Genomic DNA, 24,091 nt, shown 5'->3' on the forward strand with positions numbered 1-24,091 from the left:
GTTAGGAGTGTCTTGTAAAGCCATACTTAGGTGTATGTCTACTGGGTGTGATTAAAATTGTTATTATGTATAAGGGTTGAATCACCCCTAAAGTGGTTCATATTTATTTATTTATTATTGCCGATAAAAAAAACTGTGTTAAAAAGAAAATATCATATTTACAAAATCTACTAAGCACGCTTCTGTCGGAAAATTATTTTCTTTTGACCGTTAACTCTATTTGGTTTGTTTCAATATATATTTTAAAATATTATTACAAATTTCATATCAATTAAAAATGAAATTAATTTATAATATATAAGGCACACTCTAATTTTATAAATTTGATTTTATAAATATAAGTTATAATATTATTTAGAAGATGAATTCAAATAAAAATAATTTAGTCTATCCATACAACTTTTTTTGGAATTTTAAAACCAACAAACAAATTAAAGAAAACAACCTACACTGAAAATATAAGAAAGAGAAAGGAGAAAAACAAGGGTCAATTCTTTCCTCCCTTATATATATATATGCTAGCTAAGGAACTTCATGTTGTTTATTAGATTTTTCTAACTCAATATACAAGAATTAAAGACTGAAGATATAAGAGAAAGGAGAAAAACAAGGGTCAATTCTTTCATCCCTTATATATATATATATATATGCTAGCTAAGAAACTTCATGTTGTTTATTAGATTTTTCTAACTCAATATACAAGAATTAAATATTGAAGATATAAGAGAAAGGAGAAAAACAAGGGTTATTACCAAGTTCTCCTCTTACTAATATGTTTAGAACCAAATTCTTTCATACTAATATGTTTAGAACCAAGTTCTCCTCTTAAAAACAATGATAAAAGAAAGTTGAATGCGTCATATAACCAGGACATCATCCATTACTCAAAATTAGGGAGTGGTATTTATTTGGATTTTATAAATAAAGTTTATGGGTCACTAATTCTTTTACATTACTCTTCAAATATTATTAATCACCTCAAATACAAAATTTTTATAACTACATCGATAAAAAATTAAAGATAACACAAAATCGGATCAACAATAATTTAGAAAACTTGAGAAAAAATTGAGAAATTTAAGAAAGAATCTAGAAATTTTTAAACTTTTGAAAGAACAAAAATTTTGAAACACAATTTCCATATTTACATAAATGATAATTACATTCTCTTTAAACAAGTGATCTTTCCACCTTAGATACATGCTTATACTTTTTTGAAGTTCACAGAGTTCTCCTTAAAAATTGATAAAATAAAGTTGAATGTGTGTGCATATAAGAAGAACATCATTCATTGTCCGATATTACAAATTGAGCTTTTGGACCACTAATTTTTCTTACATTACTCTTAAAATATTATTAATCACCTCAAATACATTTTTTTTATAACTACATCACCTACGTCGATAAAAAATTAAAGATAACATAGCATCATCAATCAATCAATACTAATTTAGAAAACTTGAAAAAAAAATCTAAAAATCTGAGAAAGAATCGAAATTTTTTCGACCTTTGATAAGAATAATAATTTTAAAACAAAACTTCCATACTTACAAAAATAATAATAAAATAATAATTACATTTTCTTTAAGTAAGTAATTTTGTCATTCTGAAACACGTTCCAAAAGTTTAGTATAAACAAATCATTAAAATACATAATAATATTTAATTATAGTATATAAAATAGTTTGATATTACTCCTTTCATTTATGATTTAAATTTTTGATAAATTTTTAAATTTCTGAATTTTTTTAATATTACTCTAATTAAATACTAATTTAAATTCTTTCATTAGTCATAAACTAAACACGTGAGGGAGAAACTATTGCTTAACCATCAATAATGCCTTTACAAACTAATTAGATAAGAGAAGAAATTAATATCTAATTATTTAGAAGAAGAGTATAAATAGATTTTAGTAAAAAAAGAATCTATTTGCTGGTAAGATAAAATAAATTGGAGGGAGAAAAAATAGTTTTGCCATTAATTTTTATGTTTTATTGTGAAATGCAACAGAATTACTTTCTTCTCTAACATTTGTCTTCAGTGTTCAGACGGTGAAGAATTGTTGTGATCCAGATAAACTGGGTTGGATAAATTCCTTCAATTAATAACAAAACAGTTTGATAAGAATATTTTGGTTAGGTAATAATGATTACAACTAACAGTCTCACCAGATTTAACTTTTGGCCCTAGAGAGCGCTAAGTTACACCAAGGATGCGCGGTGCGCACCCTCCCTCTATCGTCTCTTCTTCGTCAGAGTTGGCTAGTTAAACTAGAATACGGCTTCTTATAAATTCCGATCATCATCACTTCCAACACCTTTCGCCTTCTCTCACTCTCACTTTCGCGGGTCGTTTTCTGGGGAAAGCTCGAGTCAGTGAGAAAATTGATTTTCCCGGAAACAGACTCGCGAATCTCCGATGTGGATCGTTTGCTCGATTGCTTCCGCGGTTTCGCTTTAATTCATGACGATAGCTAGTATGTGCTCGCCTACGCGTTCGCCGTGGGATCAACCGATGGATCGTTGCTTCCGAATTTTTCCATGTCTCGCCGATCCTGGTAACACTGTTTGGTTCCCGAGAAAGCAACACTGAATTTTGTTTTATGTTGATTTTGAACTTTAATGTTTCTATTATCGGAATTTATTTTCCTTTTTCTGGAAATGTTTTTGTGGTAGCTTAATTTTTTTCCTCATTGTTGATGTCTGTTGCTGAATTTCAGGTCGAAGGTCTTCGTTGTGCTTGAAGTTGGCCTTAGTGACGATTCACCTCATTTATGCTGGCGTGCTCTTCTTGTTTGACGGGGATTTGATAGAAAACACTAAGAAGGAACCGTGGTGACTGCTTCCTACTCTTGTTTTGTCTTTTGTGATATAGATTGAAGTAGCATTTTCTGCGTTGTGTATTATGCACAATGCACGACTAATGTATAATACAAGTTAGTATTTCCTGGCAGTTTTGATTATTGCTGTAGTTTTTCTGATTTTCTGTTTTTTACTTGCTTTTTCTGTCAGGTACACTGCTTTATACTTGCTGCTGTTCGTTGTTACTTTAATTCAATACTTTGCTACCTCTCTTTCTTCTCCAGGGTAATAAAACAATTGCTTACTTGTGATGAACTGAATAATGAGTGTGATCAGGAATTGCAGTATTTTCGCTTGTATGTCTACCTGATGGATTTATTTTCCTTTGCTAATTTTCTGTGTGCAGCTACGTTCTTGATGCCATGATGACTGTTAACGATAATACAAATGTGGCATACAAAAAGGCATCAGACACATCCAGGTAGGTAACCCTGCTTTTCCTGTATAAAATTTATTATTAGGAAAAGGGATGTAATAACATGTGAAGTAAAGTTATGTTTCTGGTCTCGCCTAACTATTTATTTCCAATTTTATATTGATTAAGCAAAGTCAATCAGCTTCGAGCAGAAATGGGAGTTTCGTTGTTTCCATGGAGGGTAATCAATTGGGAAGAAGTCTTTCAGGAAGCAGTACAACATCTTGGTCAAAGTTAGTGGCAGACTTGTATCCTTTGGGATCACCAATCAGGTAGATAGGACTGTCACCACTGGTTAAATTTTCATAAACTGTTATTTATGGCTTATTTCTCATTGCAGAACATGGACATGCACCTACTGCAATGTGGAGCAGGTATTTCAAATGACATTCTAATATTCTATAATTCTGCGTTATGTTATTGTGTATGCTAATTTCATATTGTATTGCTTCTTCAATTCATCTTTGGGTGATGGTTTTGCATTCATTTGATGGTTTTAGTTGTCCACATTCATTTTGTACAGCATCATGATAATTCACTGTAAGGATGTAAGAAACCAAGTGTTGACGCTTCCATGTCTTGAAGCATCTTTATTGAATAATTAAGTACAATTTTAATAATATTGTTAGCCTTTCCCAGATGCTACTCTCAATCTTGTATCTGTGAAAGCGTTTTTTGGGTTTTTGGTTTTGTCATTTGTGATCTGAATTTCGCCTGCCTTTTGACAGAAAGAAGTCAGCATGATGTGAATGCTTTTTTTTTTTGTTATTTGTTCAAGACAAAAAAGTAATTCATACTCAATAAAAATGATGGAATATATTTTTCTCTCTGGCTTGGTTGCCTGTATTAGAAGCATGGGAAAGCAATATTTCCACGGATAATGAAATATTTTAACATTAGGAGTTCCTTCTATGCACAATGACTTTCAGGCTCTAATAGTTTGACATCTAGATTTTGATGATTGATTATTCTATTGGTGACCATTATGCAGCCTCCACGAGCGAAGCATTGTCATGATTGTGACAAGTGTGTTCTTCAATTTGATCATCATTGTGTTTGGCTTGGCAACTGCATTGGACAGGGTAATCACTGTAAATTTTGGTGAGTTATTATATTGGATGTGAAATTCATAATTTACATTTGTCAAGATTTTCTATTGAGACTTTATCTAAGCTATAAAATTCCACCTTGACCAATATTGGATTTTTTTTTGCTTCGTAATATTATTATTTCATTTGTAATAGTCTTGATATTCAGATGAAGGATCAGTGGCCTGGAAATTCAATCACTGCTAATTAACAGTCGAATGTCTTTTGTTTGTTTCATTATGATGACATTGTACAAGACTTTTAGTTTCAATGTGCGCTCAGTCTTCTTTTTTCAATATTATTTAAAGGGCAGGAGATGAGTGGATAAAGCCAGAAACGTATTTAGAAACTTAATTAATTTGTTATCCTTGCGTTATATATTTTACTTTCTCTGCATATCTACTTCTATTTTCACATTTAGTTATATGTCCTACTAAGCTTTAATTAAATTATTGATAGTTTTATACTTTTTTTTCTGCATATCTACTTCTATTTTCACATTTAGTTATATGTCCTACTAAGCTTTAAGTAAATTATTGATAGTTTTATACTCTTTTTTTTCTCACACTCATCATGATTCGTTTTTCAAATGAGAACAATTCTCACTTGACATGCTTCCTCTATATATATGTTAGTGTAAGCACGGTGGTTTACTATGCTTGGAGACTTGTCATGTGAAATTTGTAAATGAGATGTATACATCCTTGTGAAGATTTTGCTATGTTTACCTTGTAATCAATATGTCAGCATTGTACAAGGAAGTTACTTATTTTTTAAAATTTGTATATATCTTAGTCTAAATATATTTCTCTCACTGTTATTTTTTCTTCCTTCCTGTCTAATTACACTTAGGTGGTACCTTTTTGAAGATACAGCTTTGTGCCTTTGGACTGGTGTCTTGTATATTTCATACCTGAAGGCTCACATTACAAGGGTTTGGTATGATATCTTGATTATTGAAACTACCAGATTTGTAAAATCTTCTTCATTTGAAAAATCCTCCCTTGGAGAAAGTTATGCACATGAATATTTGGGTGGGGGTGGGGGGTTTACTACCTTGTGTATGCCAATAATTATACTTTTATGCCAAAGGTCACCCTCTCTAGGATTAGGTGATTCTTGACATAAAGGTAAGGCTAATTGTTCAATTTTACATTTTAAACTTATCTTGAGGTCTTCCATAAACAAAAGGGAAAGAATCCAATGCTCTTTATTTCTTTATTTCTGTACTCTGACATTAGATCGTTACTTTTTTATGCTTTCAGGTGGCAGGATGCAATCTTGATACTACTCTTGATCACTCTGTCAGTTTGTCTCATCTTTCTTCTCCTCCTACTGCTATTTCATAGGTAACTTTCGTGGTTGTGTGCTGACCTTTGTATCTAGCATAAGATTTCTTTTTATATAGGTCTTTCTTCGGTTCCTTGCTGTAAGTTCTTTTGGTTGAGAAAATTGGGGGGAGGGGGGGTTGTTCAATGTCAGAATACTAGCTTTACTAATTTATTTTTATGTATCTGAAACATCAAATACTATTCTTTGTTCTTGTCATTAAATACATTTTAGTTTTATATCCTTGAATCTTTTCATTCCACATTGATGCTACAAAAAGTAGGAGTTGAGAAACCATATCTTTTGTCAGACAAAGACCAACTATAGAGATGTCATTATGACAAAACATTTGCTTCAAGGAGAACTTAAACTTAAATCTAATACTCCTGATCTCAGAATCCAATTTTTTATGTTTACTTTAATAAAGTATGCATAATGGAATTTCTTAGTGGTTTGCTACTATTTTCATTTTGCATATAATCTAATATAACTATATGTAAAATGAAATCTGGAACTTGTTCTTCCTCTTTTACACTCTGGCCCTTTCTCTCCATTATGTTAAATGTATAGTCGAGTATTCTGTTTCAGAATGACAGCTGTTTTGTCTTTTCTGCAGTTATCTTATTTTAACAAATCAGACTACCTTTGAACTTGTAAGGAGAAGACGGATTCACTATCTAAGGTTAGATAAGTTAGTTTTCTGATGTTTTTGTATGATTTCATATTTTTACCTTAAATCAATAAATAAAACATTTTGCAAGAATGTGATTCTTTTGTTGGGTTCAATTTATCAGCAACATATATATATGTTGGTGTTAAATGGTTTCTCTTATTTTGGGAATTTTTTTCACTTGCCAACCATGTTTTGGGGATATCTATGATAAACACATCCAATTAATCGTCAGGGGAATTCCGGAAAGAGTGCATCCATTCAGTAGAGGAGTTCGAAGAAATTTATACTACTTCTGCTGTGCAAGGAGCGCCGTATACAGATTCGAACCCTTGCCTACCCCTCAAGAGATAGAGGAAAGAGCAAGGTCGTACACATGCTCGGATGCTTTAACATGTCGATGTTGCTGATGGTTTTTGTATAAGTAAAAGTCTTTTCGTCCAACAGTTTAATTGTGAAAACTCAGAAGTATGTCGGTGTGCGCCGGTGCTTAGACGGATGTGTTATCTTTAGGCAGTTTGGTTTATGATATTCATTCTTTGCCTAATTTTTGGAGGTAGAGTTCCAAGTTTGATGTACAGTTGCAGTGGTAGTGTGCTGTTTTGCCTTTACTTGTTAGTTTGTAGACCTGATACCTAGCTATTATCAAACTCACTATTGCTGTTGCCGTGGAACACCAGAGAATATACAGTATTCATCTTATTGCATGCTTAGGGGTGCGGCATCCTTGATCTCATGATGGGCGTTTGCTTCTCTCCACCTCAACACATGTTTAATACACTTCTGAGTTCTCTTATTTTTACCCCCAAATACTTAGTTTCGACCTTATCTAGCCTCGCCCATGTTGCTAGAAGTCGCAGCATGTTGCACAATTGCTTTCATTATATTAGAAGCTACAAAATACTCATCAGATTCTCATGGCCTATGCCAAAACAAAGTCTTTAACACTCTTGAGGAGAATGTCTTGAAATATATCGGCTTACCATTTCCATTTCCAAATTAAATTGAACTGAATTGTTTGAGAACTAAATTATAAAACAAATTGATTTAAAAAGTTTTAAATTAAACTATTTATTAGTTTCATGAATTGTTTTGTCAAAGTCAAACTGAACTGTGTCTTGAGCTGAGTTACACTATTCTGAATTCAATCAATATTTTTTACATTAATATTGGAAGGAAGAGAATCTTTTTACCCCTCATATTTTATAGTTTGGTTCATATTGGTTGTTAAACAGTTTAGTTAATTTTTTTTTTATATAGAAACAAGTTATGTTTGATTTAGTTTTTTTAACAACCCTATTTGAGAAATGTTGATAATAATGTGTACGACTCACTACAATGATAGTTTAATTCAGTTTAGATTTTTCTGGCCTAGAACATAGTTTATAATATGTTAATATTGTCTTGAAAAGAAAATTGAAAAGGTCAAGTAGAGAAAATAGTTACCAGGCCTTATTGTGTTTATTGTCTTTAGTCTATTTACCTAAGTAAACATAGTTACACGATAACTAAAGTTTCGCTTAATGAAAATATTTTTTTTTAATTTTATTTATATTTTATTATATTCATAATACAGACAAGACTTTGTTAAATATTGTCAGTTATATGATAACAATATTTTACTCTCTCTTTTTCTATTGTGAAATCTACTTTTCATGACTTTTCTTTCTGATTGTACACAGAAGCTGAAATAGATATGTGGTGGTGGGTTTAATTTAATTGACACACATAAAAAACTCTTGATACTAAACACTCTCCAAGGTCTGAATAACTCATTTATTGCTTTCTTAGAAAAAAAAAAGTTTGATAAATTAATAAACTTATAATTTTCAAGCTAAAAATACAATATAAATCATATAGTATTGGTTCTGATTCTCTGAGTCGTAGTAGAGGGGCTGAATATGAAGTGGTATACAACCTTATGTCATGTGAAGCAGCCAGTGACAGTGTCAAAGGCGACGAACGGTTCATTAGGAAATTTAGAAAAATAGGGTACTTCATTTCAAAGAAAAGAGGTTACTTCAAAGGGCCAACGTCACAGTTGGTCCACCTTCTAACTTCTAAAGCGATGATGGCGGCCAGTGGTATCAGATACGTGTTCATACAAGTTTTGTTTCTCATTGAATTTGGTAAGGACTAGTTTGATAACAATATGATATACCAGTTATGAGTGGATAGAATTATGATAACATAGGAATAAAATATGCTTTTATTGTATGCTTGTATTTAATGATAAGTATTCAATATTAATAGGTAAAGGTTGTACTCGTAATAAATATAATGAAAGTAGCGTTTATATAGCTATGATATTGATATAATTAAAGTGATATATTAATTGTAGTTGATGTAATTAAGGTAGTGAGAATGTATAATGTAATAAACTATTTTATCTTATTTATATATGATAAAAATATGATAAAATAGAATAAGATAATATAATAATATAATTTTGGTGGACTAAATAATTGACTACAATCCCATCTTAATGTAAAATTACCAACTATATAGAGTAAAAACATTTATACTAATTTTTATAATAAAATCATCCAAACATAGATTACATTATTTCAGAATCAAATTTAAAATAATTGTTTTATTTAAATTTGTACACTTTTTACTATTGAATTTGTATGTTAGTATTTAAATTATATTTTAAAATATTTTTTATTTAAAAATAATAATATTTAAATAACCTACTTTAAAATTAAAATAAATATCTTTGTAAATACCCATAAATATAATATAGTTTATAAATATTTTTTGAAGACGTAACAAGATTGATAACGAGACGAATAGTGGATAACTGATATCTGCATTTGCGCGTTACCATCCGGATTTGATTTAGATCCTAACTTTTTTATATCAAAATTCTTATGTATGCAATTTTGTTTTTTCTATTAAATATAATAATGCATATAGTGGTTAAATTTTCTTCTTTTATGCTTTACGGGGCTTTTTAAAAAAAAAATAGTATAGCATAACAGTATCGAATGAGTATATTATATTTTCATTACCTGTTTTTATTATAAAAAAAATTATTATATTCAATATATATTTCATCAACAAATAATAATACACTTTTTATAATAAGTAATGCATAGTCTTTTCATTTAATGTAACAGAAGCATGGTAATAATATTCAAAAAAATATTGTTATTGTGGGAGGGATGAGAAACTGGTTGAATAATTAAATTTCTTTATTCAATCGTTTTATTTTTGTGTTTTTATCTTTTGAATTTAGATTCTCAGAACACTTGCAAGTTGTTCGATATTCAAATAAATATTAGTATTTAAATGTAATAAATATTGTGACAATGAAGTACATTTATCTTAATGTATTTATTTATAGTATATGAACATATTTATTATTAAATCTTGATTAAGGTGATTAGGATTCACATAACCTAATTTTTTATGATTTAATTATTGTTAATATACATTTTAATTAATACAATCAAACTTATACTATTCGGTTCGTACATAGGCATATTCGATCCTTGATGATAGAATATAATTAATTTTTATACTGTCAATGTTTAGGCTAAAAAAAATCCTTTGAGCACATTAATTTCTAAAAGTGAAAAAAAAAACCTGCAATCTTTCAGCCTCTCTTTAAGTATTTTTCAATTTCCAAACAAGAAATTTATACAACCTTGATTTACCTTCACCTCCCCTTATGCAGTTAATGATAAATATCATTATTAGGACAAATCAGCCCATAACTACAAAGTGGGGTACAAATTTGAATTTATATATAAAAAAGAAAACAAAATGAAAGAAAGACATAATTCTCTTACATAATTTCTCTAGTACTTTTTCTTTCCCCCTTTATGTTTTCACTACTGAGGATTGAAAAAGCTAACATTAACACCAGTATCAATGATAACATATAAACTAGCTGCAATCAACACCACACTCAAACACACACCTAATGTCCCCAAGAACCAATTCAAACCCCACATCGCACTATACTTCTTTGGCTTCTTTGTCTTTAGCCACATAAAACAAGGGTATGCGAATGTCACTGGCAATGCCACTCCTCCAATTAACCCTGCCAATTGAGACAAGAATGGAACAGCCACTCCTATGAAGAAGCACATAAACCCAAAGAACAGACGAATCAATGCACGCAGCCACCATGGGCATGGCTTCTTCATCCTTGTAGTGTATTGTGACTCCATGTCATCAAATGCTGGCATGCCATAGATTTGAAACGAGCACAGAGCATTCACCACCACAAAGAAACTTGTCAATCCCAGCACAAATCTTGACACATCATGGGAGTGGAATTGGTATAGGGCTGTCAGCATTCCTCCATTTGATGGAATCTGTAAGTTTTTATCACATTTAATATGTTAGAATATATTATACTGTCTGGTAGTATTCCATAAAATGTTCATTCATTTATTTTAGTTTATATAAAGTAACAAGATATGATAAATGCTTACCAATTGCCCATAAGCCCAATAGCCACCAATGGTTAAGGGAAACAAGCATGCTGCAATGAGTGTGTAAGAAACCTTCACCCCTTTCCACATTGGCACATGTGATGGGTGCTTCTCACTTGAAGGCATTGTGGACTGCAAGGAAAATAAAATAATTGTAAGAGTGCTCATATATTGAAAACTATACATTAGATTACAAATAGAATAGTTTTAAAATTGCATTAGTCCAAACGTAATAAATTTATGTCTTTCAATATTTAGTTCTGAAAGTAACATTTTTTTTTTTTACTTTTAATAATTAAGATGATGTTAAATTTTTTTATAACCCTACACCATGTTACAAATAGAAGGGGAAATAAATTTTGACTAAAATACAAAACTCCAAAAAAGATGAAATAATTTTAAGATTAAACTGTTAGCACCACAGTTGTAAAGTGGTAATCTTTCTACATCGATGGTTTAACAAGAAATGATTTTTTATTTGATTAGTTAATGTTTCCAACACAGATAAAAAAAAATCCACTTATCTAACTGCAGTGATGATGACTTTCTTAACCTTTAGCTCAATTCAATGAAATAATAATTGAGATTTGGATGGTAGTGGCAACGAAAGCCACTTTCGAATCAATAAACAATGAAGTCACCAACTCAACTAACTGTTATCTTTTTCTATTTTAATGAGATTGATTATACTCAATACTTATCTTGATTTCATGTCTTTCTTCCACGTTGGAACATCATTGTAGACTAATTATTAATTAGTATAGAAAACAAAGTCTTCAGCTAAGTTCAATAATGTATGCTTGACCCGTTCTACACAATTTTTTCAACAATTTTGATCTTTACTTTGAAAGCAGCTCTAATGTCAACTAAGAAATGTACATATTTCATTCTACCCAGTCAAAAGATAAAAGGTAAATAAACTTCAAATGCTTTCTGCTTATGTAACTCTATGACTAGTGACAAGTGCACCTTATTCTGTTCTTTGATCTTTGTTCTTATAGTTCATCATTCACCAGTTTCATAAAATTCAACTATGTGAGAGGAATATAAAAATGTACAAAATTCAACATGTGATGTTCCCTTACCTGAATTTCAAGGATGAGATTGTGGCCCCGGAAAGCAAAGGCAATTATACCTAAGGCATTAAGCACACCAAAGGCATTTTCAACACTGTTTTCACCCCTTATAGGATCATAGTTCACACCATCTAGGGCACCCTCTGCTACAGAGGTAATCCAAATGGAGGTACAGTACCCTACAGCAGTGACAGCTCCAATGAGTGATATCCCAGCAATGGAATTCAAGTTTGGCAACTGAGATAGCACCACAGCTGCACAGGTAAACACCAAGTACCATTCCACAGTGGTCATGGGTTTGGCAGTGCATGAATCACCACACACCACTTCATAAAATGTCCTTGCAGTGGATCCTCCTATGATGATTAGTGTGGTGCATGTTCCAGCTGATAGGTACAGTATTGGGAACAGAGCAAGCAATTTCCCAACTTTCTCTCCTGCAACAACACATCATTCCACACATTAAGAAGCTGAAACTATCACTTCAATTTTTTCTTTATATGTACACACTTCCTAACTGAAGCCTAATATTAAAAGAGATTAATATAACAAAAATCTCATTTAGCTTTCACAGAAGTTCGTTTAGTTAATTTATCAGTTAAAAAGTTATTCAAGTTAGAATAATAATATGATGAAACATATAGTATTCGTACCAAAGGTAGCACCACAAAGTTGAAGGTATCGACAGTAGCGTACACCATGTTCCACTGACTCGTGAAGATTGACTAGAAGCCATAAGGTGTAAAGTTGCCATATGAAAGCCAGAGTCAAACTTATGATTCCCCACGTCCTTCAAACACAAAAAAAAAATGTTAGTTTAAAATAATACAATTGTTATTAACTCTAACTCAAGTTTACAAAACTAGATTATAAACTAATTAAATTTTGTATATATATTATAAAATGTTTTTATCTATAGTAAACGTTATGTAAAATGAAGGTGACCATAAAACAAATTAGTTATGTATTTTATTTGAAATCAAATAATTGAGCACATAAAGAAACATTGAATAATGACACAAGAAGAAGAAGAGAAACATCCAAGAAGACTACATGGAACGTGCATCGTTTACTATTATAATAGAATGTTGTCATTTTATATCGTACAAGTTGACAAGTTGTTATTATGATTATCTTTTCATAATAATTCCAGCTATACTTTTACCTACCAAGTATCCTAACTGTAATTTGACATATTATATATTTTAACATATGAAATGAAGAAGGAAAAAGTTTATTATTTTGGGATTACAGATATTTTTTAGTTCTTCTACTTGAAATTGAAATATCTCTATGTATCGGTTTAAATGAACGTTTACAAAATTATTTTTGATGAAGTGAAACGATTTATGTTCAGATGTTTTTACCTAGAAAAAGATTTAATGTAACTTTTCTATTCAACACAAAGAAACTTTTCAGTCAAAGAATTGAGTTTTTGCAGACAAAAATGACTGGTATTTTTCATTCTGAAAACAAACACACGTTAATCAAGAAGCAACAGACAGAAAAAATTACTAACACCAACAAGGAAAGTGAATAAAAGATTGAGGGGGAGAAACCACAGGGATCAAAGAATTAATATTATATTGGGGACTTACCAACCAAGAACAGTTAAGGCAACAGGGAGAACAAGAGCCTGAATTCCAATCCCAGAACAAAGGGTATGAAAAGCAGCATAGTACTGGTTACCATTTCTAGACTCAGTGATTGGAAGCCAAGCATCCTGAGGATCAAGCTTGGTGAATCTAAGAGCTTTTCTCACAGGGCTTCCCAAAGGGGTGATAAACCTTGGAGTTAAATTTGAGATCCTAAGTGGGGTTCTTGGTGTCTTAGGAGTCTTACTTTTAGGATGTGGTGCATCTCCATTCTCTGATTGAAGAAGGGGTGACCTAGTTAGAGATGGTGAGTGAAGCTGAGAGGGTGGACATGACACAGGTGGAGATGCCACAACAGGTGTTCCCACAACTGAAGTTGTTCTAGGGGTTATTGGTGCTGACCATATTTCCTTAGCTTCAGCCATTTTTACAGACCAAGCAACCTAGTCCTTAGTGTCTGTTTTGAACTTGGTTTGTGTTATGTTGTGTTCTCTCCTCCACCTTGTGTGTGCTGCATTTTCTCTCAAACATTTGGATGTATATATAGTGGTGTGGAACAATACAAAATGAAGGACGGGGCATCATAATAATTCAACATTACTTTATTGACCAATTTCAACATATAATATTTTCATTAGCACACTCATTGTGCATGTATATAAAACAAACCTTTGGCTAGGATTTTAATTTAATAATGAAATGAGGGACATGAATCACTTTCAAAACATATATGGTCAATCTAATTAGCATGCCAATTATGGCTCAAATTAACCATGTAGAAACGTGGGTGGAATAATATCAGTGCACCATTATTTTGGAGACTTTTGTGTGACCTTCTTAAATGTTAAAGTAGCCACCCTAGGTTGGCCAAGAATTTTCTGTATTGTATTTTTGACGGCAATATTTATCAGCATTGTTTAAGCAGCAAGTTGGTGGTGAACTCAACCCTGTTTATTTTCAAGGGCGAGTTTGACCAACAAAAATGGCTGCCAATCTGTCCTACTTGTAAAATACTATCACATAATATAATATAATATAATATAATTAGCGGCTGTAATGGACACAATAATCAATGTTTCTTCATATAACTATAAACTTTGTAATACATAAATAACTATCTGTAAAACCCTATTGTAAATGATTTTACAACTACTTTACTTAACCGCTATAATACAGAACATACATGGTTATTTTTATAAGTATGTTGTTATCATCAAAACATATAAATACTTTTATAATGATATTGTCTTATAAATATTTATTTGTGTACTTATTAGAGGACTCATTTTTCTTTGGACTTGTTATATTTTACTTTCTTTTGCTTTTCGATTTTTCTTTTATAAAAACAACTATTTTCTTTTTAAGAGTAATTTTTCTTCTTCTTTTCTTTACACAATAAACTTATTTTCCTTTCTTTCTCTTTCTTTATCTTGCCTACCCAAAATCTTGGGTACAATTACTTATCTTTGCAACAGAGATTCTTGCCTTCTTACGTCCATAGCAGTTTCTGTATTATACAAAATAATTATTCTAAATTTTGTGCACAATCAAATTATGGTAATCTTGTTCCAGCACATACAATTTTAGAATGGATCGTTAAAATGGATGCAAGTTGTTACTTTCTTCAATATAGTAATAGAAATGGTCCCAAACCTACATTTAGCACTAAGATATGCATATATATTATGTAAAAAATAAATGAGTAGTTGGTCAACAAAATGCATCTCATGTCAAATGAGACTTTCAACTCAACTACCGGGTGTGGTGATGAAGGTTCTGGCTATGTTCAGAAGCACGTCACCATTGCACAAGAAATTTACAGTACCATGATAATATATGAAACCATAACGATCACATCGCATGGTCACTTTGTTTTACGACAAGACAAACACTATAAGACAAAACATCAGAAAAATATCTTCTCATTCTTTTCTTTTTGGTAGCATTAATCAATTTCCTCTTTATCAATTTAATATATCTCAGTATAACACGTTTCTCAGATCGCTGTGAATTTTTCTCCCTTCGTGTCAAAGCACTTTTGGTGGTATTTTTGGCGTCACGTATATATTAATTTCATGGCAGAAGGCCAAGTTTGGCAGGATATCTTGATTATTCAGAGGATTGTCGAAACTAAGAGACTTTTGAAATGAAAATTACGTAAAATCTCTATTTTGTCAAATCTCTTCTTTGAAAGTTGTACCATGTTTGTGCAATTACATAAGAGGATTTGATTATTGTGGTGGTAGAACTTTCCAAGGGCGTAGCAGAGTTTGAACATGGTTTTAGTGCTTTGGTCCTAGTTGATTTTTGGATGTTTATATATATATATATATATATATATATATATATATATATATATATATATATATATATATAGTCTTGCAAGGAAGGTAAAAAGTTATTGGCTTGGGTTGGTGGTCAATGTACACACATACTACGACATAATCAGTTGAATAAAACTAGGGTTTCCATAAACAAAACCAAACAAAGTCTTACCAATCTTCTTCTATCACTTGTATTTTTGTAACATAAAACTAGATAGTGATTTTAACTAAAATATATATGTATTAGGTATATGATTATGATAATCAAAGTTTTTAGTGTAAATATGAGTTTCTTTGTTACGAACTAGCATATTAAAATAATAAAAAATAATATTTAAATTAGATAAGATGATTTTGAATAATAAAACTCTTTTATTACATTTAATATAATTGTATATTTTCAATTTGAGATTTTTCATTAGTTAAACACCAAACAAGTTGAAACTTGTTAATCTATGATGGTAACGGCATACATTCTATATTCTCACCAATTAAAATGACATCTTGACAAGTTTTTGGCCTTGACTTTTCTTTTATCTCTTCGGTATATAAAAAGAAAAATATACTTTGACAACTAGCTTTTTTTTTTTCCAAACAACTATCTAACAGCTCCTTTTAATAATAAAAAATTATATTTACGTAATAACACTAAATATAAATAATAATTTAATATAAAATAATAATATATTTAGTGTTAGAACATTATATAAAATTAGGGAACACGCACGTGTTTTTCTATTAAAAAATAATTTATACTTAAGAAATTAATTATTAAAATAAAAAGCCTATACATAAACTAGTTATATTTTATTAATTTTTCATTATAATAACTAATAAAATTAATTATTTTATTATGAGGATAAATTCAGTAGAATAATATAAGCACAGAAGAACTGTTACAGAGCATAATCTTCATTAGTTATGTTTATAAGGATAGAAAAGATAGAAAAAATGTGTAGACTGGTAACAATTACCAAATACATATTTTTTATATATTTATAAATAATAAAGGTGACTCGAATTATATGAGGTGATCCATGTATATTATTCCACCAACTTCTTGCAGATGTTGTTTTACAAGAATCCATTAGTAATGATAATAGTCCTATTATAGACACTCTTTGTTCAGTCAAAGCATTTTCTAATGCATTAACTTTAGCTTGGAGGATGGTAGAGTTCCAATAAGGACGAATTTAGTAAGGAGAGGAGGTATTGTTTTTCTTTCAGAGTTTGCTCATTCTGTAATGAAACAGAGGAAACTTTCCAACACTCTTTTTTGGATTGCAAAATTGCCTATGAAGTCTAGTCCACACGTTACAAATGGGTTATAAGGTAATATATGCTAAATTTGGATTCCAATATTAGGAGTATAGTATATTAGTCTCTCATATTCTCTATAAACACATTAAAGTATTGTATTGGTCAGTATCGATAAACGATCGATCGTGTTAGAACATGTTAACGAACCAATTACGTAACTAATTACGTAACTCTCTTTGTCTTAGTCTAGAGCATTCTGACTTTTCATTCTATAAATACACCAATTTATCCATGCACTCAATAATAAGAAATATATTGTTCTACCTTTTATCTCTGCACCTTACCTTTTTCTCTCCCTTCTCTCATTACCTTTACATGGTATTAAGAGCTGGTGAATTTTTTTTTCATCATGGCAACGTCCCCTTCCTCTGTCTCAGCCACGTCTTCCTCTTCTTCTTCATCTTTCCATTCCTCCCCATTGCTTCACACCTTCTCCACTCCTCTCACACTAAAACTTAATGATGAAAATTTTCTTGTTTGGCGCCAACAGATTCTTGCTCAGGTTGAAGGGCTTGATATTCTCCATTTCTTGACTTCCTCTTCTACACCGCCCAAGCATCTCACCCCTGATTCAGGTTTTGTTAATCCTACCTATCTTTTGCACAAACAGCAAGACCATCTCCTTGTTGCCTGACTGCTTGCGTCTATGTCCACCTCCATGTTAACTTCGATGGTTGGTCTCTGCAATGCGCATCTTATTTGGGATAAACTCACTGTCTATTATGCTTCGCATACACGTGGCAAGGTTCGTCAACTGAAACTTCAACTTAAAACTGAGAAACGTGAATGTACTGTTTCCACGTATCTCCTTGCTCTTAAGCGTGTGGTTGATTCTCTTGTTGTTATTGGCTCTCCAATCTCTGCCAAGACCATATAGATGCAATTCTTGATGATCTCCCTGAAGAATATGACAACTTCGTCACGTCTATCACCTCACGGCTTGATCCTTACACGGTTCAAGATATTGAATCTTTGCTTTTGGCTCAAGAAGATCGCTTTGATAAACACAAATTTCTTGATTCATCTCTTGCTCAAGTGCATTTCTCTTCCACTGGTTGGGTACCCTCGTCGTCTCTAAATCTTCTTCGCGAGGAGGTCATTCTTCCTCTCGTGCGTCGTTTCACCAAAAACGTCAGAATTACTCTCGTCTCCCTCACCCTAATTCTTGGAGATCTGTTGCTCCTTCTTCATCTTCTCAACCACGGGTTCAGTGTCAGCTATGTTTCAAGTTTGGCCACACAGCTTTAACATGCTAGACCCGATCTGACGTTGTTTCTTCTTCACCCATAATTGCTAATACATCTTCTTTTCAGCAACCTCTTCATGATCCTGAACCATCTATTATGGGTACTCCTTCCATAGTGAGTGATCCTCTCTAGTACCAAGATACAGGAGCTACTCATCATATCACCAATGATCCTGCTGTTTTCAACAAGAAACAGATCTATAATGGTTATGAGAATGTTCAACTTGGTAAGAAACAGATCTATTCATAGTGTTAGCTCTGCTTCTCTACGTAATTCTTCTTCTAATCATCTCTTTACTCTTCATAATCTTCTACATGTACCATATATTAACAAAAACCTTCTCAGTGTTTCTTAATTTGCACGTGATAATGAAGTCTTTTTTGAATTTTTTTTCCTAATCATTGTTGTGTTAAAAATCAGGTTACCAAGCAGATTATTCTTCAAGGAAGAATTCATGAGGGTCTTTACATGTTTCCCACTTTACACAAACCTTTATGTTCCTCTGTTAATGCTACTTCCTATAATTTTACTGTGCATAGTTATGATCTTTGGCATAAACGCCTTGCTCATGCTTCATCTAAAACAGTAAAACTTGTTATGCGTTCCAACAATATTTCATGTAATATTGATGCTTCTTTTTGTGACTCTTGTGCACGAGCCAAAGCTCATCAACTTCCTTTTATTTCGTCTCATACTACTTATACTGCTCATTTACAACTTGTGTTTGCTGATATTTGGTGCCCCTCATGTTGCTTCCACTAATGGTTCTCTATACTATGTTGCATTTGTTGATGCTTTTTTCTAAATACACATGGCTTTATCTTATTTCACACAAATCTCAAGCTACTTCTATTTTTCTAAAATTTAAAGCTCTTGCTAAAAACCAAATTGGTTTTTCTTTAAAAACTCTTCAAACCGACAATGCTAAGGAATTTATATCGCTAATCAAACTCTTAAACACATATGGCATCACTCATAGACTCACATGTCCTCACACCCATCAGCCGAACGGTTCGGTTGAACGTAAACATTGTCACACAGTTGATACCGGCTTAGCTCTTCTTGTTGTTGCCTCTCTCTACCTCTACCTCTTGTTGATACCATTCTGAAAGTTTTTGGATGTGCCTGTTATCCTTTGCTTCATCCATATAATCAACACAAATTTGATTTCCGTTCGTCTTTATGCTTGTTTCTTCTAACCGTAAAGGATATATATGCTTAACACCATTTAGTAAATTTATTTATTCACACAATGTGCTCTTTAATGAATTCATTTTTCCTTATTCTATGCCTAGTAGTTAGTCCACGGGTTCTACCAATATCAACACTGATTCTCCTACTTTTTCACCTGTTCTTACGGTTATTTCTGCTCCTCCTACAACATCACCTCTCTCTCTCTCTCTCTCTCTCTCTCTCTCTCTCTCTCTCTCTCTCTCTCTCTCTCTCTCTCTCTCTCTCTCTCTCTCTCTCTCTCTCTCTCTCTCTCTCTCTCTCTCTCTCTCTCTCTCTCTCTCTCTCTCTCTCTCTCTCCTGAGTTCCATCTTCGTTGTCTTCTGCACCTTCACCTCCGATCTCCACTACTTCTTTGTCTATCTTAATGTTCACCCGATGATTACTCGTGCTAAAAATGGTATTTTCAAGCCCAAAGCTCTCTAATCCTCTTTCTTTCTGTTGATTTGCCTTAACCCTCAACGTACAAACAAGCATTGACTCAACCTCATTGGCTTCACGCGATGAAAGCTGAATATGATGTTCTTATCCAAAACAATACCTGGACCCTGACTACTCTTCCTCCAACTTCTAATGTTATTGGGTGCAAATGGGTGTTCAAAAAGAAGTATAATGTTGATGGCTCTCTACAATGATACAAGGCACGCTTGGTAGCAAAAGGTTTTCATCAATGCGAAGGCCATGATTTTACAGATACGTTTAGTCTTGTTATTAAACCCACTACTATTCGCTTAGTTGTCACCATTGCGTTATCTTCCTCTTGGCCAATCCACCAGATTGATATCAACAACGCTTTTCTTCATGGTGACCTTGATTTTCCTGTCTACATGCACCAACCTCCAGGATTTTCCAGCACTGATTCATCTCTTGTCTATCGTCTCAATAAATCCATCTATGGTCTCAAGCAAGCTCCTCGATCTTGGTTTCAAAAACTCTCCACCACACTTGTCCGCATGGGTTTTTCATCCTCCAAAAGTGATATCTCTCTATTTACCCGCTTCACACCTACTGACACAATTTTTTTATTGGTCTATGTTGATGATATTCTCATCACTGGTAGTTCCAAACCTCTAGTGCAGGATTTCATCCACAACCTCAACACTACTTTTGGGTTAAAGGACCTTGGTCCACTCCATTACTTTCTCGGAATTGAAGTTACATGGCTCCCTGATAACACTCTTCATCTTTTGCAGCAGTAATATATTCACGATCTTCTTCGATGTGTCCACATGCTCGACTCCAAACCTCAACCCGCACCCATGGTCTCCTCCCTTTGTCTCGTTGCTGATGCTTCTGTCGTGGTTGCAAATCCTACTCTCTACCGCTCGGTTGTTGGCGCTCTTCAATATATTACACTCACTCGCCCTGGATTCTCCTTCTTTGTCAACAGAGTTTGCCAATTCATGCACAATCCACAACTCCCACACTGGACTGCGGTTAAACGTATTCTTCGGTATCTTGCAAGCACTACAACTCAAGGTCTACGTCTGTGTCCTTCTCCAAGCTACTCGGTTGAAGCATTTAGTGACTCGGATTGGGCCACTGATCTTGATGACCGCAAATCTGTCTCAGGGTATTGCATCTATGTTGGCCGCAACCTTATTTCCTAGTCCTCGAAGAAACAGAAGGTTGTCTCCCGCAGTAGCACTGAGGTCGAATACAAAAGTGTTGCAGCTGCTCTTGCAGATATTGTTTGGATCAAGTCTCTAATGGCTAAACTCCATCTTCCCACTTCTACACCGTGCCTTTATGTTGATCAAGAGTGATCAAGTGCTTTGAAGAATCCAAATCCAAGATGTTTGATGAAAGGTTGGTGTTACTGCTGTGTTTGGGTGAGATCTGGGTAAAATAAAATGTGATCTACTCCCTTGTTGAATCTAAAACTAATCTGAATTAAAACCTTTTTGAAATTAAGTGTTTTTCCAACTAAGTGAAAAACAACATGTTGTTTTTGTTAGAAAAGATGGCTTTAAACTAAAGGGGGGGTGAATTGTTTAAAAGAGTTTTCGCAAACTTTTCAAAGCTAGAATGAATTTATCTTAGAAACCAAATGATTCAGCAACTTAGTTAGCCAAAACAGCAAGCAAAAGTTGTAGTACCAGAAAAGCAATCGGTTGTTTCGTAGAAACAATCGGTTGTTTATACCAGCAAACAACAAATAAACTGAATTTTAAAGAGTTAGAGATAGAGAGATTGTACACAGTTGTTTATACTGGTTCACTCCAAACCAGAGCTACATCCAGTCTTCTCAGAAACCCTGAGGATATCCACTAAGCAATCACCACTTGATCACTTACACAACAACCAAGAGAATGACCTTGAACACCTCAAGAAACACACTCTCCTTGGCCAACACTAAGATTGCTGATCTTGAACACCTCAAGAACACACAACCAATCTTAGCAAACACAGAAACGAATTGTTCTACAGATTACAAAGATTACACTTGTTACAGATGAATATCTGAAATCAATACAAGTAGAATCCTATTCCAGCACCTTGATCAATCACAAACTCTTAAGCAATCTCAGCACTTTCAAAAACTCTTTAGAAAAACTTTGTCAAAAGATTCTTTTTTTTCTCAAATCTGTTTTTCTGAATTTATACAAAGATATAGTTTGTTGTCAAATCTTAACAAACTCTTAAATTGCTTTAAAAGATTGGTCAAAGCATTTAATGATTGGAGCGTATTCAGTTAAATCATTTAAAGCTCAGTCAAACACAAAATAGTTTTTCTGTTATGGTTCCAAAACAAACAATCGGTTGTTTCCTCGAATCAATCGGTTGTTTTGGTACTTAACAGTTTCAACCATTCAAAAACAGTTTTCAATCTTTCTGAAAACACCTAAGTATAAACAATCGGTTGTTTCGACAAAACAATCGGTTGTTTCAACTTAGTTTGAAAAGCCTTTTACTTTGATAAGGATTGAGATGCTAATTGCTTGAGATTTAATACAGGGGTGGATTATAACATATAAACTACCCCAGAACAAAGCTTAAACCAGCACAGCAACATCAAGCAAAGCAAAGGCTTCAACATCCTTCAAAGGATTTGGATTCTTCAAAACATTGAACATCACAAGGTTCAACAGTTTTGTCGAATCAACTGGTTGTTTTACTCTTAAGAGTTTTGAAAAAGGTTGAAAGTTGTTTGACTTGGTTGACTTAACTGTCAAACCAAATCAATCGGTTGTTTCGTGGTTTCAACCGATTGATTCTTTAAAAATCCTAACAAAATTCAGTTTTGAATGGTGAATCTGTTTTAAATGGTTTCTAACTGAATATGTTCCTTCATTAAATGCTTTGACCAATCTTTGGAAAATATAAATGGTTTGTTTATGTTTTCAAACAAGGTAAGAAAACAGTTTAGAGAAATTCACTTTGACAGATTTGTTTTTAAGATTTCAAGATTCACATCTAGCTTTGGATTTTCAAGTGAGAGTGGAATAGGATTGCAATTGTATTCAATTCAGATTGTACTGTAATCAGGTGTAATCCTTTCTAAACCTACTGTATTTCTGGTGTTGTGTTGCCAAGGAGTGTTCTGTGTTCTTGAGGTGTTCAAGATCAATACTCTTGGTGTTGGTGTGGTTTGCCAAAGGTAGTGTGTTTCTTGAGGGGTTCAAGGACACTACTTTGGTGTGTGGTGTTTTGTAATTTGGTTTGATTACATACTAGTTTACCCAGTGGTTTCTGAGAACTGCATGTAGCTCTTGGCTTAAGAGTGAACCAGTATAAACTGTTTGTGTGATTCTCTCTTACCCTGAACTCCTTTAAATTTTGTTTTAAAGTTGTTTAAGTTTAACTGGTATAAACCACCGATTGATTCGAAGAAACAATCGATTGTTTTCCTGTGCTTTGCTTTAAAAACAGTTTGTGTTCTTGGCTAACTTGATTCCTCTTCTGGATTTCTACACAGAATTTCATTGAACCTCCAAAAATTTTCATAAATGTCTTATAAACAATTCACCCCCCCTCCTCTTGTTTAAGGTCATATATTCTAACCCTTTATTCTGACAATATGGGAGCTGTTCAGCTTGCTGCAAATCCTGTGATGCATTCCCAATCTAAACACTTTGAGTTGGATTTGCATTTTGTTAGGGACTATGTCCAAGATAAACGTCCCATCCTTCTTCACCTTCCAGCCCAGTTTCAAGTCGCGGATACCCTCACCAAACTTGTCTCTGGTGCTTCGTTTCACAACTCCAAACGTAAACTTAAGGTTCTTGATCTACCCACCTTAGTTTTAAGGGAGGTTGTTAATGAACCCATTACGTAACTAACTACGTAACTCTCTTTACCTCAGTCTAGAGCACTATGGCTTTTCATTCTATAAATACACCAATGTATCCATGCACTCAATAATAAGAAATATATCGTTCTACCTTTTATCTCTGCACCTTACCCTTTTCTCTCCCTTCTCTCATCACCTTTATAGAACACATCTAAAGTAGTAAATAGCAGTTAAAGTACTTGTAGAGACTC

The 24,091-nt window shown here is 32.8% G+C and overlaps 3 protein-coding genes across 4 annotated transcripts; 2 read left to right on the forward strand and 1 right to left on the reverse strand.

The window, feature by feature from the left end:
- Positions 1 to 2,027: 2,027 nt before the first annotated feature.
- On the forward strand, positions 2,028 to 7,102 carry LOC137811008 (protein S-acyltransferase 10). 2 transcript variants are annotated; one of them, XM_068612548.1, is made up of 11 exons: positions 2,028 to 2,560; positions 2,723 to 2,837; positions 3,015 to 3,089; positions 3,211 to 3,285; positions 3,414 to 3,551; positions 3,620 to 3,653; positions 4,271 to 4,380; positions 5,220 to 5,306; positions 5,633 to 5,716; positions 6,313 to 6,378; positions 6,602 to 7,102. In XM_068612548.1, the coding sequence occupies exons 1-11, from the start codon at positions 2,467 to 2,469 to the stop codon at positions 6,774 to 6,776; spliced, it is 1,053 nt and encodes a 350-aa protein (XP_068468649.1). In that variant the 5' UTR covers positions 2,028 to 2,466; the 3' UTR covers positions 6,777 to 7,102. The 2 variants fall into 2 exon arrangements, with proteins under 2 accessions (XP_068468649.1, XP_068468650.1); XM_068612549.1 differs by having other exon boundaries at positions 2,173 to 2,560; positions 2,723 to 2,834.
- A 2,863-nt stretch (positions 7,103 to 9,965) lies between these two features.
- Positions 9,966 to 14,145, reverse strand: LOC137811009 (lysine histidine transporter-like 8). The gene is made up of 5 exons (XM_068612551.1): positions 13,489 to 14,145; positions 12,544 to 12,680; positions 11,900 to 12,327; positions 10,815 to 10,946; positions 9,966 to 10,694 (listed from the first exon to the last, which is right to left on the reverse strand). The coding sequence occupies exons 1-5, from the start codon at positions 13,908 to 13,910 to the stop codon at positions 10,206 to 10,208; spliced, it is 1,608 nt and encodes a 535-aa protein (XP_068468652.1). The 5' UTR covers positions 13,911 to 14,145; the 3' UTR covers positions 9,966 to 10,205.
- Positions 14,146 to 20,865: 6,720 nt separating this feature from the next.
- Positions 20,866 to 21,216, forward strand: LOC137809237 (uncharacterized mitochondrial protein AtMg00810-like). Its single transcript, XM_068610371.1, has one exon. It carries the CDS (start codon positions 20,866 to 20,868, stop codon positions 21,214 to 21,216), a length of 351 nt encoding a protein of 116 aa, XP_068466472.1.
- Positions 21,217 to 24,091: the final 2,875 nt, after the last annotated feature.

This window comes from Phaseolus vulgaris, chromosome 2, assembly GCF_000499845.2.
Source record: "Phaseolus vulgaris cultivar G19833 chromosome 2, P. vulgaris v2.0, whole genome shotgun sequence".
NCBI classification, from domain to species: domain Eukaryota; kingdom Viridiplantae; phylum Streptophyta; class Magnoliopsida; order Fabales; family Fabaceae; genus Phaseolus; species Phaseolus vulgaris.